The sequence below is a fragment of the Colius striatus genome, chromosome 1 (genome assembly GCF_028858725.1).
Source record: "Colius striatus isolate bColStr4 chromosome 1, bColStr4.1.hap1, whole genome shotgun sequence".
Taxonomy (NCBI): Eukaryota; Metazoa; Chordata; class Aves; order Coliiformes; family Coliidae; genus Colius; species Colius striatus.
In genome coordinates, this window is record NC_084759.1 from 66,786,936 (window position 1) to 66,801,308 (window position 14,373).

At 38.4% G+C, this 14,373-nt stretch overlaps 1 protein-coding gene across 10 annotated transcripts in view; it reads left to right on the forward strand.

Moving 5' to 3' along the window:
* INPP4A (inositol polyphosphate-4-phosphatase type I A) overlaps window positions 1-14,373 on the forward strand; it is a 128,882-nt gene that overhangs the window by 76,717 nt on the left and 37,792 nt on the right. For 6 of the 10 annotated variants that reach the window (XM_061997931.1, XM_061997990.1, XM_061997964.1 and 3 more), the window contains 10 exons: window positions 538-582; window positions 2,064-2,182; window positions 2,292-2,408; window positions 3,527-3,606; window positions 6,013-6,166; window positions 7,123-7,213; window positions 7,994-8,141; window positions 12,308-12,438; window positions 12,805-12,909; window positions 13,432-13,540. In XM_061997931.1, the coding sequence (XP_061853915.1) occupies window positions 538-582; window positions 2,064-2,182; window positions 2,292-2,408; window positions 3,527-3,606; window positions 6,013-6,166; window positions 7,123-7,213; window positions 7,994-8,141; window positions 12,308-12,438; window positions 12,805-12,909; window positions 13,432-13,540 (1,099 nt within the window). The remainder of the gene's footprint in view (window positions 1-537; window positions 583-2,063; window positions 2,183-2,291; window positions 2,409-3,526; window positions 3,607-6,012; window positions 6,167-7,122; window positions 7,214-7,993; window positions 8,142-12,307; window positions 12,439-12,804; window positions 12,910-13,431; window positions 13,541-14,373) is intronic. The other 4 variants (XM_061997973.1, XM_061997999.1, XM_061997982.1 and 1 more) reach the window with 1 other exon arrangement.

Here is a 14,373-nt window from a genome sequence, read left to right on the forward strand (position 1 = left end):
TTTACAAATATTTAAATGGTGGATGTCAGGAGCTTAGGGCATCCCTTTTTTCTGTTATATCTAGTGTCAGGACAAGGGGTAATGGAAAGAAGTTGGAACACACAAAGTTCCATTTAAACATAAGGAAAAACTATTTCACTGTGAGCCCTGGCACAGCATGCCCAGGGAGGGTGTGGAGTCTCCTTCCTTGGAGATCTTCAAAACCTGCCTGGATGTGTTCTGTGTGACCCGATCTAGGTGGACCTGCTTTGGCAGGGGGGTTGGACTGGATGTCTAAAGATGCTTCCAACTCTTAAGATTCTGTGATTCTATGAAATTTTGTCTCATTTTATAAAAAAGCTTGTTAATCTCATGTATTTCAAGTCATTGTTAGGTACCAAAGATTAGCTGATAAATATTTTCAATGCCAGTCTTCACTCACTGATTTTTTTTTTTCTATACAATTTAATTTGTTTTTCTGTGTACCCGCAACTTCAGAAAATGATTCATATAACAGCAATGTTTGTCTAATCTTGTGTTAATTTTTCCGATTTACAGGAAACATTCAGGATCCAGATGAGCCGATTTTAGAGTTCAGTTTAGGTAAGTTTAGTGATTTTTTTTATAATTTTGATGATATGTTATTGCGTATATGTGTGGGTTTTTTAATTGCTGATTTTGAAGTGCCATTCATATAGTAAGGATGGAAACTTGGCTTTGATTTTTATTGATGTGTGGTACAGCTTTCTTGCTGCCTGTATGTAACAGTATTTTTTAATAATCAACCAGCAGTTTGATTTTTGTGCTGTTTTTAAAAGTCTGTAATTAAATTATCTGTCCTATAAAATATTTACTATTTGAGTGTTGTTTTTAAATCTCTAAAGGTCCCTTCCAACCCCTACCATTCTATGATTCTATGATAACAATGAAACGGTCTTCCATCTTAGTATATCAGCAGGTCAGGTCTTGAAGCAAACTGAAGGTTTGCTGGAAACACCATTTTAGGACAGAATATTTTGTGAGAGTTGACAACTATTACACATACCTTCTTTCCTGTAGTCTTCACTGTCAAGTTATAATGTGAGATAGAGGAAGTGACCTGGTTTCTGAGGTGGTTAAATATGAACAACAAGTTTGTGCATTGACTCACCTCACTTGAAGAATAATTGAGAAATATTTTCTTTATGAGAATTTATTCCACATACTCAACTGCAGCATGTTTTAATAGTGGATTAATGTTTGGAAGGTTATGCACTTTGAAATTAGAAAATTTACTCAGATGTATGTAATTGTGTTATGAAAAATAGTCTTAACAAGAAGTCCTTAGAGCTGAATAAGGTACTTTAAATATTTTCAGACAAATTAAAAGTATCTAGAACTGCAAAGCTGTTTCATGTTACATTTAAACATTTCATTTGTACAGGTAAATTTCAGAATTAACTTTCTACATCTAGCTGAAGCAGAATCAGACCACACTGTAGTTACCTGTATCTAGCTGGATAGAATTGGTCTGTGAAGTTGAATGTAATTCTCACTGAAATTTTTGGTAGTTGTTTCCTACTCACCATAGACCCTTCCCAGCAGTTAAACAGTAATATTTTAGAGAAAATAAATTTATATCCTTATACTGTTACAAACTAGTTCTCCTCATAGCAGTGCTGTCTGATCGCCGTTCAAACACCTCGGCTCTCCATGGCAAAATGTTGTTTGGTAATGGGCTTAATGGAGCGTGACTTCAAATCAAATGCAGCCATGCTCATGAGATTCCCAGAGGAAAACTTATGTATGCACACTGTTCTAACAAGCGGTGTCAGAGGAGTGGATAGGCAGGTGTTGGAAGAGAATAAGTTTAACTTACAGCTCTGCAGCTTGGCGCCAAACTGATCTGATTGCATGTTTGTTGTTTGCTTGCACAAAGGTGAGTGATGATGTCTGCCTTTATAGTGTGGGATTTGAATGAATATTAGGCTCTTCATGGCTTTATTGCTCAGGATGTATTATATGCTTTTATAAAAATGTAGAATCTTAAAGCAATATGAAAAAGATCTTAAATCTGAATTTATTTATCTGTTGCATACCTGAAGCTTGCAGTGAGCTGCTAACTCCATCGCTAGATCGAAAACCAAATAGTTTTGTAGCAGTGAGTGTAACTACACCTCCTCAGGCATTCTGGACAAAGCATGCACAGACAGAAATTATTGAGGTAAGTGGTGATGTATCCTGGATTAGATTTAAATTTTACGCTAACACAGGAAGCATTTTTTCAAATATCGCCTGCATTAATTTTTGCCTTTTTTTGTTTATGATTACAGGGAACAAATAATCCCATCTTTCTAAGCAGCATTGCCTTTTTCCAAGACTCTCTTATTAATCAAATGACACAAATCAAACTCTCCGTGTACGACGTCAAAGATAGATCTCAGGGAACAGTAAGTTTCTTCTATTATGTTGCCTACCCAGTCAGTGTGGAATGAGGAAACAAGAGGCAAAGAGATAAAACTAGTAACTTCTGTGGAAGAAATTGAAGGAGTAGCAGCATAGAACCTAAAGAAAGCAAGATGAATAAGGAAAGAAGGGACAAATGCTATGAGGTGGACTTGGCAGAGAGCACTGTCAGTTTTCTCAAATGAGGCTTCTCTGCAGCAAGTTTGGGAACTACTGATTTAAATTAAGAGGTCCTGTCACTCGTGTGGATGTCTTCACTGAACTATGTAGTGAATGGGATCCAGCACCCCAGCTGAAGTCTCTAACCTGTGACAGAATGTTGGACTTGTTTGGCATATAATGAAACAATCCTTTTGAACAGAGCTGCTAAATTCCCAAAGTCACCCAGCCCTGATACTGTAGTGATTTTGCTTGGGGGTAAGATTTGTTCTTTTACTAAAAAAAGCTGAAGTGACAGCCTTCCCATGTAACTCCTTGGATCTATGGGCAACTCAAGCCATTTATTCTCAGGCTGTTGCCCAAAATACTGTTTCAGGCCCCACGTGTCTGCTTTTCCATGGCTTCCTTGGGGACAGAAGATCTGTTCTGTCCCTCTCTGTACAGTGCTTCATGGGGAGGGGAAAAAAGAATACCTCCAAAGGAGGTAAGTTCTTCAGAAGGAGCCAGATTTGGGTCAGGGAGAGACTATAAAGTGTTGACCTGGTCAGTCTGAGCCCTGTTCAGTCATTCAAGGTCCCTTCCAATCCTTAAGATTCTGTGATTCTGTGATATTTTTTTTTTTCAGTATTCCTGTATCGCTGGGACTAAACTTGTATGTGTTGAGGTGCCTGCACTCAAATCCTAGAGGAAGAAAAAATGTTTATTTTCCTTCAGGAGAAAGGATTTTTGATAAATTACCAAATTTTAAAGGATATTAATTAATTGTGTATGGATCTGTAATTATCTTTTTCATAATTGCATTTTTCATATTATTATGTTTTCCATATGCTCTCAGATTTTTGGGTATAATAATTGTATTTTGGGCTTCAAAAGTACTGTGGAAAAAAGCCTTTGTTTATTTTTAAGGTAAATAATTACAATTCTGGGACTCATCTTCTTTCAGATGTATTTGTTGGGTTCTGGGATGTTCACTGTAAAAGAACTTCTTCAGGAGAAGAATCACAGGTTGCACTTAACACTAAGGTTTGTGATATTATCTTCCATTTAGGAATTAAGAATTAATTCTTGAAAGCATGCTTAACTTGTGATGAAACTGTCTGTGAGATATAATGAAAACCTGTTGGGATTTTGTTTGGGTTTCTTTAGTTCCAGGCCACTGTGCAAAAAAAGCACTATTTTATATCACATGGTAATTAAAACACGTAGAACAAGACCTTTCCAACACAGTGAACCATGTTAGACATTGGTTCTAGTTCTAAAAGTCAAGAAAGTATTGTCAATACCAATTTCATTTTCATACATTTCATCCTACAACTTCAAAATATGTCTGTGGAGAGTGACAAAATGGAGTGTTTCTTAACTGTGCTGATGTATAAAAAGCCTGTGATGAGGAGAATGAAACCCATTGAAATTGAGGGTTATCTGAACTGTTTGAATACTTTGGCTTAGATAAATCTAGACGCTATTTACTATTTCAGCACCTACCTGTTGCTAAATTGTATATTTGTTGCTAAATAGTGTATATAGTGTCAATATAATGCACTAGGAACAGGAGGAGTAACATTAGAGAAACATTGCTTGATATAATTTTCTAGTTTAATTCATATTGGAAACTTTTGTGAAAGGAATGTGACTCGGGGCAATGAAAAAGAGGGTGGGAGTCTCATACCAATCCTTAAGGTAGTGGTTCTAATCACAGGAATCAAACCACGCTCTTGAAGGCCAGTGTGGGACAGTTAAGCAGAGGGTGAAGGAAGAATGAAGAAAGTGAAATGAGACTAAGGAAAGAGCACTCTGATGTGTAAATGCACATTGTAATAGTGTGTGTTCAAAGTAGAACAGGCATCCCTGATAGAGAAGGCAAAGTGAAGTCAGTTGAAGGGGGAAAGCATACTCAGAGAGACTGAGAAGGACAATGTTGGTAGTATTGTCATAATCAGCACTAAAAACAGTGATTGTGATAAACCTTCTGAAATTTCTTAGCTGAGACACAACTAACAAAACATGGTCAAAGCTTTTCATGCTAAGGGAAGAGATGGGTAAAGTTTTTGACTTTACCACAATGTGTTGTGAAAAAACAAAATGACATGATTTAACGGGGTAGCAGGCAAGGAAAAAAAAAGTCAGAAAAGACACCAGAAGTATGACAGTGATGGTGGGTAAAGTAGTCTATCACAGCTGTGAAGATGAGAATGTCTTGATGGAGATGAAAAAATGAAGGAATGCGATGGCAGGAGTTTCATGGTTGTGTGCTAGACATGGTTATTCTGTTAGGTTTATGCTTTCATGACCAAGTGCTTATTTCTTTGTTCTCCCCAGTGTTGTCTGTTCCAGAGAGTTATTTTTTGTCTTAGTTTTCCTGACATTTTTATATGTAAACAACAATCTTATAATACCATTTAGAATCTATCTTAAAATACGAACATAGAGGCTCTGCCAAAATTACTATGTATCATGGGTGAGACAGAATAAATGACAGCTGTGCTAGATCAGGGCACTGGTGTGTATTTAAAATCCAACAACATTAGAGCTTTGACCAACTTGATTCTGTCTCTGATTCACTCATTCAATTGCTTGCCCCTCAGTCATGTGTTTAGAGGGTCTCAGCTTTCCTCCCCAGTAGGGAGATGTCTGCTGGTCTGGGAAGATGAGACAAAGTTGTGTGTCTGTGTAGCAATTCAGCTTTTAGTGACCTGTCTCAGCTGATAGTGACCAGGTCCCTGGGGATATCTGGCGTTTGTTTCCATGCAACTGTCTGATCTCCAGGACCTTCTTCCACCTTGAGGATCTTGTCCTCCGTTGAGAATTTTTACCACCTTTTTCCCAGACCATTTCTTGTCAGGAAAATTCTATTTTGCATCAGCTTTTCTTTCTAGAATGGCAGGCCTCCAGTTTTCTCAATCTAAATGGCCTATCTGCAGAAGCACAAAATACCATGTGCCTCCTAACTGGTGGCCTTGTCTGACTTCTCAATCAAGTGAAGATTTGGGATGTGCTGCTTCTGTTTAGTCCCCATATTATCGATGTTTACCAGTTGCAACTGTACCAGCTGCAGCTAGCAAGTAGCAGGGTTCTGTTTGAGAGTTAATAAGTTCAGTTTTGGACATTCACACCCACAGCCACACATACATGGGTGCGTGTACATCCAATTACCTGCTCCCTGTTAACAATTTAAGCAGCTTTTGCCAACAACAGGCTAATTGTGAAATCTGAGCTCATTCTGATTTAATAGAAGTATTGAGACACATGCGTGGGTTTAGGTTCCCTTCAATTAGGAGATCTGTTGCAGCATCCCCGCAGAACGAGGGGGTTGTTTTCCTCTTGGAATAAAGCATTATAAAAAATTAAGTTGAAAAGCTTCCTATTTAAAATGTTCATAAACTTTGGAGATTAATAGCCTTTTATAAGTGTTCCCTTGTTGATAAACAGGTCCACCTCCAAAAAAATCTCAACGCAGAGTGTTTGTTGCAGGTCGGCTGAAAGTGACCGTGTAGGTAACATTACAGTTATTGGATGGCAAATGGAGGAAAAAACTGACCAAAGACCTCCAGTGACGAGGTCACCCGATACAATTAACGGAAGGGTGAGTATGAGCATTGTGTCAAAGCTGGCAGATCTATTGCCAGCTTTGAAATAACCCTGTTTGACATCTGCTGTCAACTCTCCTATCCAGCTTGATATTTAGTAACGCTTGATGATTTCAAAACATCGTAAGGAGCAGCCTAATGGTGATGAGGCAGTTTCATGTTTTGCAGAGCTCTTGATGCTTGTGTTTGTGCGTAAAAGTCTTGGGGAAAATTTTAGTTTGGAGTTTGAAGCTTTATCTGCAAGTGTTCATGCCCTTCATCAGGATGTGCTTGCTGTACTGTCCTTTGGTGCACTTGGTGCACTGATGGCCAGTTTCACAAAGATGCGATATTCCAATTCACTTTGTGAACTGGAAGGTGACATTAAACAAAGCTTTACTGGGGACGTTCAGTACTTTTTACAAGCAGCTTAAAAGATTTTGATAAAACTGAGCAGGTTAGTTGAATGCTGGATTGAATTATTTTTTTATTCCAATCCCCAAATATTTGTCTTGGAGCACATATTTATGGTGCTTTCTCAGCCTAGACGTTATGTTTAACTCTGTAAACCTTGTGTTCTGGATGTCCTGCTGATGGTTGCATTCTCAGTCACAGTGTGGATTAGTATCACTTTATATCCAGCCGGACCTGTAGCTGCTGCATGTTGTTGCAGTACCTTTAAGGACTCTGAAGCTCTACTAACAGAAAGTAGTTGAGGGGCTGGATGAAAATGTTTACAGTATTTTGAACTGTTGCAGAGATAAATAGGAATTCTTAGATTGGAGGGTTTAAACGAATTTATTATTTCAGCCTGCAGAATTTCTTGTCCACAGTAAACATATCTGAAGTATATATTTTAACCATGCATTGTGCTGAATATCCCTTTCAAGCCTGTGTAATAAGGTCATCACTGCATACTACACTGACACTGAGATTTTATTCTTTAATATTTGTGGGTTTTGTTTTTGTTTAGACTGTGTTGCCAGTTGATGAAAGCTTAACGGAATCTTTAGGAATCAGATCCAAATATGCTTCATTACGGAAAGATGCACTACTGAAATCTGGTAAGCTGCTCTGGCCTGTAACAAGTAAGCTTTAGGCATCAGTAAAAGCTAATCTCTTGCTATCTGCCTGTGGCCCTAGGGTGTTTAAGCAGATGTTTCATTTGAATAGGAACAGACTGCTGATTGAGAAGCCCTTTGAGGGTCATACAAGAATAAATTATTTTATCATCTGTGCTGTTTCGTATAGTAAAAACAGCAGAAGCAAACTTTTGCTATCAATTTGACTGGAGTGTAAAATTTTCCATGCAATGTGCTAGTGTGTTCCTAAGCAATCACTAGGGGATGAGGGGAGGCACAGATCAGAGCAGTTGCTTTAAAAAAAATAATATTAAAGAAAGGTTAGTTTTCTAGCAAATGATTGCATGAGAGGAAAATGTACAGTACATTTAAAAAAAAACCAGAAATTGACTATGTATTTCATTTCCTTATGATTTTTTAAATCTTTTGGAGGCTTGTCCTGCAAGCACTGGAAGAATGGTCATTGCAAAATGACTATGTTTGAAAAAGCTAGACTAATGCCTGATTCTGGAGACATTCAAAACCCACCTGCACAAGTCCCTGTGTGACCTACTTTAGGTGGTCCTGCTCAGGGAGGTTGGACTAGATGATCTTTCAAGGTCCCTTCTAACCCTTAAGATTCTGCGATTAAACCAGATTTTTACAGCAGTATGTAAAAATCAGCATTTCAGTGAGTCAAAGCCATTTACTTAAAAAAAGGAGAGACTTTGTACACTTTTAACTCTAACTCCGTGTTTAAATGACGTGATTTTGGTTCTTTAGTGTTTGGTGGCGCCATTTGCCGAATGTATCGTTTCCCAACCACTGACGGAAACCACTTGAGAATTTTGGAGCAGATGGCTGAGAGTATCCTGTCGCTGCACATCCCTCGGCAATTTGTGAAGCTTCTTCTAGAAGAAGATGCAGCAAGGTGAGTTTGGGCTGGTTTATGTGTGCAGTAATGCACCAGTGATATGGCTTACAGTAAATAAGATTTCGTATAAGAAATAGAGTTTGGGCACGAGTGTGGGGTAATGTGAACACACAGAGATGCTGATGGGAGAGAGTTATTGGCATAGTAAACACTTAGAATCATGCTGGTTAACTGCATTTATGGATTTTCTGTTCCTCTAACAAAGGTGCTGGTAAGGCCACAGAATGTATTATTCCATAGTCACGTAATGGTATTAGGACCCACACATTAGAAGACATTACCTTTTTATAGATACAATAATTTGTATACTCCAATACACTTTGTTTTTTAAACATAATTTATTTTTATTATGAAGAGATAACTAAAGTTGCATTAAAAATAAAACATATCTAAATGTTTAATAGGTGAGGGGAAGTCTGGAGAGATGAGACAGCATAAATGAAAGAGTAAGAACTTCAGCTGCTGAGAATTTTGAGAAAGGAACAGAGACAACAAAGAAACCATCTGAGTGGAATGAGTAATTAGACTAGCAGAAAATCACTTTGAAGGTGAACTCTGAAAAAAACAGTTGACTTATGTGCTGTGAAAGCAAAGCAAAGATAGATGGCAGGAGCACTGACTCCACTCAGTGAGTTAAGAGATGGCTTTGAAAGTCAGAAGAGTAGTTTTGAATGGAAAACAAACATAATAAAAACAAGTAAATTGAGACACTGTAGGACAATAATGACTTTTTCTCATTTTAAGAGGTGTGAGAGAGAAGGAAATCTGTTAGGCGTTCCAAATTTGATTATTTTTGAAGCATTAACTCTCTTCTAGGCAGCACAGTAATTTGTTTTACTTCCCTACATTTGTAGGATTTTGTTTGCAAACATAATGATTTGTATATTCTTTACAAAAGCAAGATTGGGATGGGAAAAGAAGCTTAGCTCTATTTTTGAATATTGGACTTCTGTTTCTCCAGGCCTGGGGAGGAGTGGCTGGAAAGCTGCCAGGCAGAGAGGGACCTGGGAATGTTAGTTGACAGTGGCTGAACATGAGCCAGCAATATGCCCAGGTGGCCCAGAAGGTCAACGGCATCCTGGCCTGTATCAGGAACAGTGTTGTTAGCAGGAGTAGGGAGGTGATCATTCCCCTGTACTTGGCTTTGATGAGGCTGCATCTCAAATACTGTGTGCAGTTTTAGGACTCTCTCTTCAAGAAGGACATTGAAGTGCTGGACAGGATCCAGAGGCAGGATATCAAGCTATTAAAGGAGTTGGAGCACGTCTCATATGAGAAACGGTTGAAGAATCTGGGGCTGTTTAGCCTGGAGAAAAGAAGACTCAGGGGAGACCTTACTGCTGCGTACAACTACCTGAAAGGAACTTTTAGCGAGGAGAGGGTCAGAGTGTTCTCCCTAGTGACAAGCAAAACAGGCTAAACAGCCCCAGAACAAGAGGAAACGGCTTCAAGTCACCCAGGAAGTTCAAGCTGGATATGAGGAGGAATTTCTTTACTGAAAGGGTTGTCAGGCATTGGAACGGGCTGCCAGGGAGGTGGTGGAGTCACTATCCCTGGAAGTGTTGAAGAAACGGGTGGATGTTGCACTTGGGGAAATGGTCTAGTGGTTGATAGGGCTGAGACAAAGGCTGGGCTCAATCTTAAAGGTCTCTTCCAGCTGAAAATGTTCTATGATTCTATGAATCCACTCCTAGGGACCTAACTAAGCCTGACCTTAATTAAAATAAAATGATCTAGTGCTCTTATTATGCTATATTAATACCTTTCAATTCCTTTGTGATATTGTGAAAGAAAATCGTGTGTTAATGCATATGAGAATGCAGAAGTAGTTTACAGTGCTTTCATGTATTTTCATGTTTTGCATAAATTATAAATTTGAACAGGAATATGACAGTGACTTTTGTGATGTATGAAAACACTAATGCAAGACATGATTGAGTTTCTGAAGTCTATCTTTTACTGAAGTTTCTGAAGATTTCTTTGCTGCTGTTGAATTTTGTTTTTAGTGATGTATGCTTAGAGTTGTCAGATTGCTATTACATAATTAGACATGGATTATTCATTGATCATTTTATATCTTTGTTTCTCTACTGCTTTCCAGTACATTTAAAAGCACTTTTTCATGATGTGGTGTAATCATAATAATGTAAAGAGTTGTCAAGCTGACCTGTAAAGTGCCATCTGTGATGGCCGTAGTTAAGGACTTGAAGATAATAAGAGGAGAATTTAAGGTGAATGGGGGGAAAAAAGATACAACTTTCTGTAAGACTCTGGACAGTGAAGTTTCTTAAGGCATTAGCCATGAAATGTGACTGTTCAGAAGCTCTTGTTAAAATCCTACAGAGATCAGTAGATACATATTGTATACACTGAGGGATTACAGCAGCCCAGGTAATGGCTAACACAACTTTATATGCTCTGAATTTCATGTCACAATGGTAAATACAACTTTTGCATACTTGGCAAGGATGACTCCCTTCTTTCTGTTCATTTGAGGTGACCCTCAATGGCATGTACAATCATGCTTTGTATTCACAGAATCTCTCAGTTTTGACCAAGCACTCTTTTTTCCAGCTTCTGTACTGTAGCCCAGAGGAGTGCCAGACAGCTACTCAACATCCTGCTGACTTTTAAAATGTCCTTGGATAATCCCAACTGCTCTCTCTTACATAAAGCTGTTCTGGGCCAGAGCTGTTTGAAAGGAAACATCTAACTGGGGGAATATTTTGACTACCTAAGTATTTATGGTGTGCATATCCCCTGCTGTCTCAGCCCTATGGGACAAACAAGCACACTTGAAGTGTTAATCCATGAATTCACTTCAGGAAGACCTGGGCTCAAATGCATGACTGGTTTTGAGCAGGGAGTTTGACAAGGTAGTCATAACAGCTTCTTATGCAGAAACAGTTTACAAGATGAAAATGGAAGTATTTTTTTTCCAAATCACTGATAAATATAATTTATAGTTTTGTCTGTTGGCAAGTCAATATGATGTTTTTCTTGAAAAATTGCTTCCTTTTGATAATATCTAAATACTGTGGAGTGGGAATTGTTCTGTGAAATGCTGTCTTAAATTATATACAGACAATTGATTAAAACTATGGGTTAGGGATATTGAGAGAACTGCAAAAGAACTGTTGCATCCTTTTGACAAAAGATTGTTCTGCTTTTTGTGGAGTAATCTTAAATTCTTGAAAGGAGTGAATGCCTAACTGTCCAGCTATAACCTTTATAGAGGGAGCTCAGGATATGCCATTACACGTTTAGGCACGGGTTATTCATTGTTCATTTTATATCTGCTGTTGAATTATCTAGTGTTGACTTGTAATAAAGGAAGAGGAAAAGTAAACAAATAGTATCTTAATCTAAGAAAACAGTAATACAGACATGACACAGGATATTTTCTCAACAGCACTGTTGGGAGAGAGTGTGTAACACAGGATGGCCATGTATGACTGAAAGCCTAGCAGTCAGGGGGGCAATGGGAAAGCCAGGGGTTTTCATGTTCATCTTCAGGGATATCCAATCAACCTGTATTCCACCTTCAGTGAAAGCCTAAAATCCTGAGTCTCAGTTTAATGTTTTGTTGTCCCATCTCTTTTGCCTCTTCAAACCCTTACTAATGTTTACGCTTTGTAGGCCTTCTCTTCCTGGCCTTGAAAACTATTGTGTAGGTACCTGGCCAGCACAGATACTTCTTGTACCTAATGTCAGATAGGTGCTCATCTCCAGACTAAGCTCTGTCACAGTTCTGATTTCATTTGAGAACCACAGAGATTCAGAACAGTGACCTAAAAAAGTCCTCATTGCCCCAAGTCACCTAACATGATGGCAGTGCCTATCATTTGCAAATCATCATACTTTGAGACCTCCGGCAGAAAGATGGGAAGCTTTGGTTTTGACCAACACCTGAGGCTCAACACAGTGTTTTCGTCTTGTGAGGAACTTATATATTTGGGGCAGGGCCCAACAGCTGTGCTCTGGGACATGTTTGGAAGAGTTTCCGGTCTGGCGAGTAGGTTAGACCACAGTGAATTGAGAATGTGTCAGCTGAGGATGGTGCTAAATTAATACAATGTGAAATTCATTCTTGGTGAAGTGGACAATGGTACTAAACACATCTTATTTTTCCCCTTTTTGTTTGTTTGTTTGCTTTCCCCTAGAGTTTGTGAACTAGAAGAATTGGGAGAACTATCTCCCTGTTGGGAAAGCCTTCGTCGACAAATAGTTACTCAGTACCAAACAATTATTTTAACCTATCAGGAAAATCTGACTGACCTGCACCAGTATAAAGGTGATTCCCTTTTCATAATAATGTGACACTTGCCAACCATAATTGTTAGCGCTCCTCTGAAACTGAGAACACAGAATGTTTTAGTTTGATGAGTAAAAATTGCTTTTACTAGGTTTCTTTTCTTTATTAACATTTATTGTGAGTTTGTTAATGGTCTGGGAATATTTGTCTGTTTTATTAATTCTCTTGTTTTGCCCAGAAAGTAGAGAACAATTATTAACATTAACAGAAAGATCTATCTTTTTTTTTCTTTTTTTCTCTGCTTTACTTTCAGCACATAGCAAATGATGAATGAAGCTCCTTGAGTGTTTTAGCATAAGCAGAAGCAAAAGGTTTTTATGCTTACTTTTCTCCTGCATTTCTCAGGTCCTTCATTTAAAGCCAGTAGCTTGAAAGCTGATAAAAAATTGGAATTTGTTCCTACGAATTTACATATACAGAGAATGAGAGTCCAGGATGATGGAGGATCAGGTATTTCTTTCTTTCTTTCTTTCTTCACCTTATTCTGCTCCTTTTCTCTCCATTTTGATTTCCATTCTCAACCATATAGCCAAGTCTCTACAAACTGCTGCTCTGTGGTTCTAGTGCTACTTGGCATTTTTTTAGCACCTTCTAGCCTCACATTCCAAAACACTTTGCAAAAGAAGAGGCATAAGTATAATTATTGCTCTTCTACAGGTAACAGAACTAGGTTTTGCAGTTAATCTAACCTAGATGACACAAGTCAACCTTTGTACTAGCAAATATATTGGATTAAGCTGCTATGTCTTCTAAGTTAAGAAAGAGGACCTGCATTCAAGTGTGATTCTTTCATCTCGAAAGTACTTGATGGATTTCCAGGACTTCTAAAACAATTCAGTTCTCTCAGTCTTTCAAAACACTGGCACAGTGTTTTATGAAAATTGCTTTCAGAGTAGGTTTTAATTTCCACAATTGTTTATCCATATTAAAGATTACAAGCTTTCATTTGTAAGTGCTTTTTGTCCATCACAGATCAGAACTACGACATAGTAACCATAGGAGCACCAGCAGCTCATTGTCAAGGCTTTAAATCAGGTGGCTTGCGGAAAAAGCTGCATAAATTTGAAGAGGCGAAGAAACAGTAAGTAGAAATATTGTTGAGTCAGCTGTTATTGTGCCTTTTCCTCCTTGTCCATGCTCAATTATTTGGAAAATGACTCCATTCTATGTTTTTGTTGCATTTCATTCAGTAGTCCTACTATACAATGTGAAGATTATTCCATGGTTTTTTATAAAGAAAGAAAGGGAAAACAGTTTCCTCTTTATATTACCATATTTGTTTGTTCTAATGGTCCTTATAGTCATCTTAAATTTCCCTGAATACTTGTTGACACGTTTAGTTTAGCTATTTTAGGTGTTGGATTTGGGTTCCACCTGATTGTGGATTAGAAAATTTGTCTGTAGAACCTTCTCAGCTGCACTTATGTCATGCTTTCAACCCATTATTTTCAGGAGACTTTCACTCTTCTCATAGCTTCTAGGTCCTGTTGCTGAACGCTCTTTAGTACTGAACAGCTGAGCCTGACAGGCAAATTCTTTGTTGACAGCTTGGGTCTAGTTCTGGGACTTTTGCTGGAGGCTTTTTTGCAGTGCCTCAAGGTATATGAACACATTAGGCTTCTGAATCCAGCCTTACTCTACACCCTGCTCTACAGGCAGGATACTTGACCTCCATAGTCCTGTCTTCAAGGACTGTCTACTGACCTCTCTGGAACTGCAACCATATGTACTAGAGGAAGAGACAGAAATTGGGTTGGTCACATATGCTAAATGGAGAGACCTATACCCACTCCAGCTCACAAGGAAGAGAAAATGCTCTCCCAGTTTGCAGTGGTTTTACTGCAGTATGGAGAATTTAAGGAGCAATGAGAGAATTGGGACAAGGACTGAATTGTAGCCAGGGAAAAGGAGAAC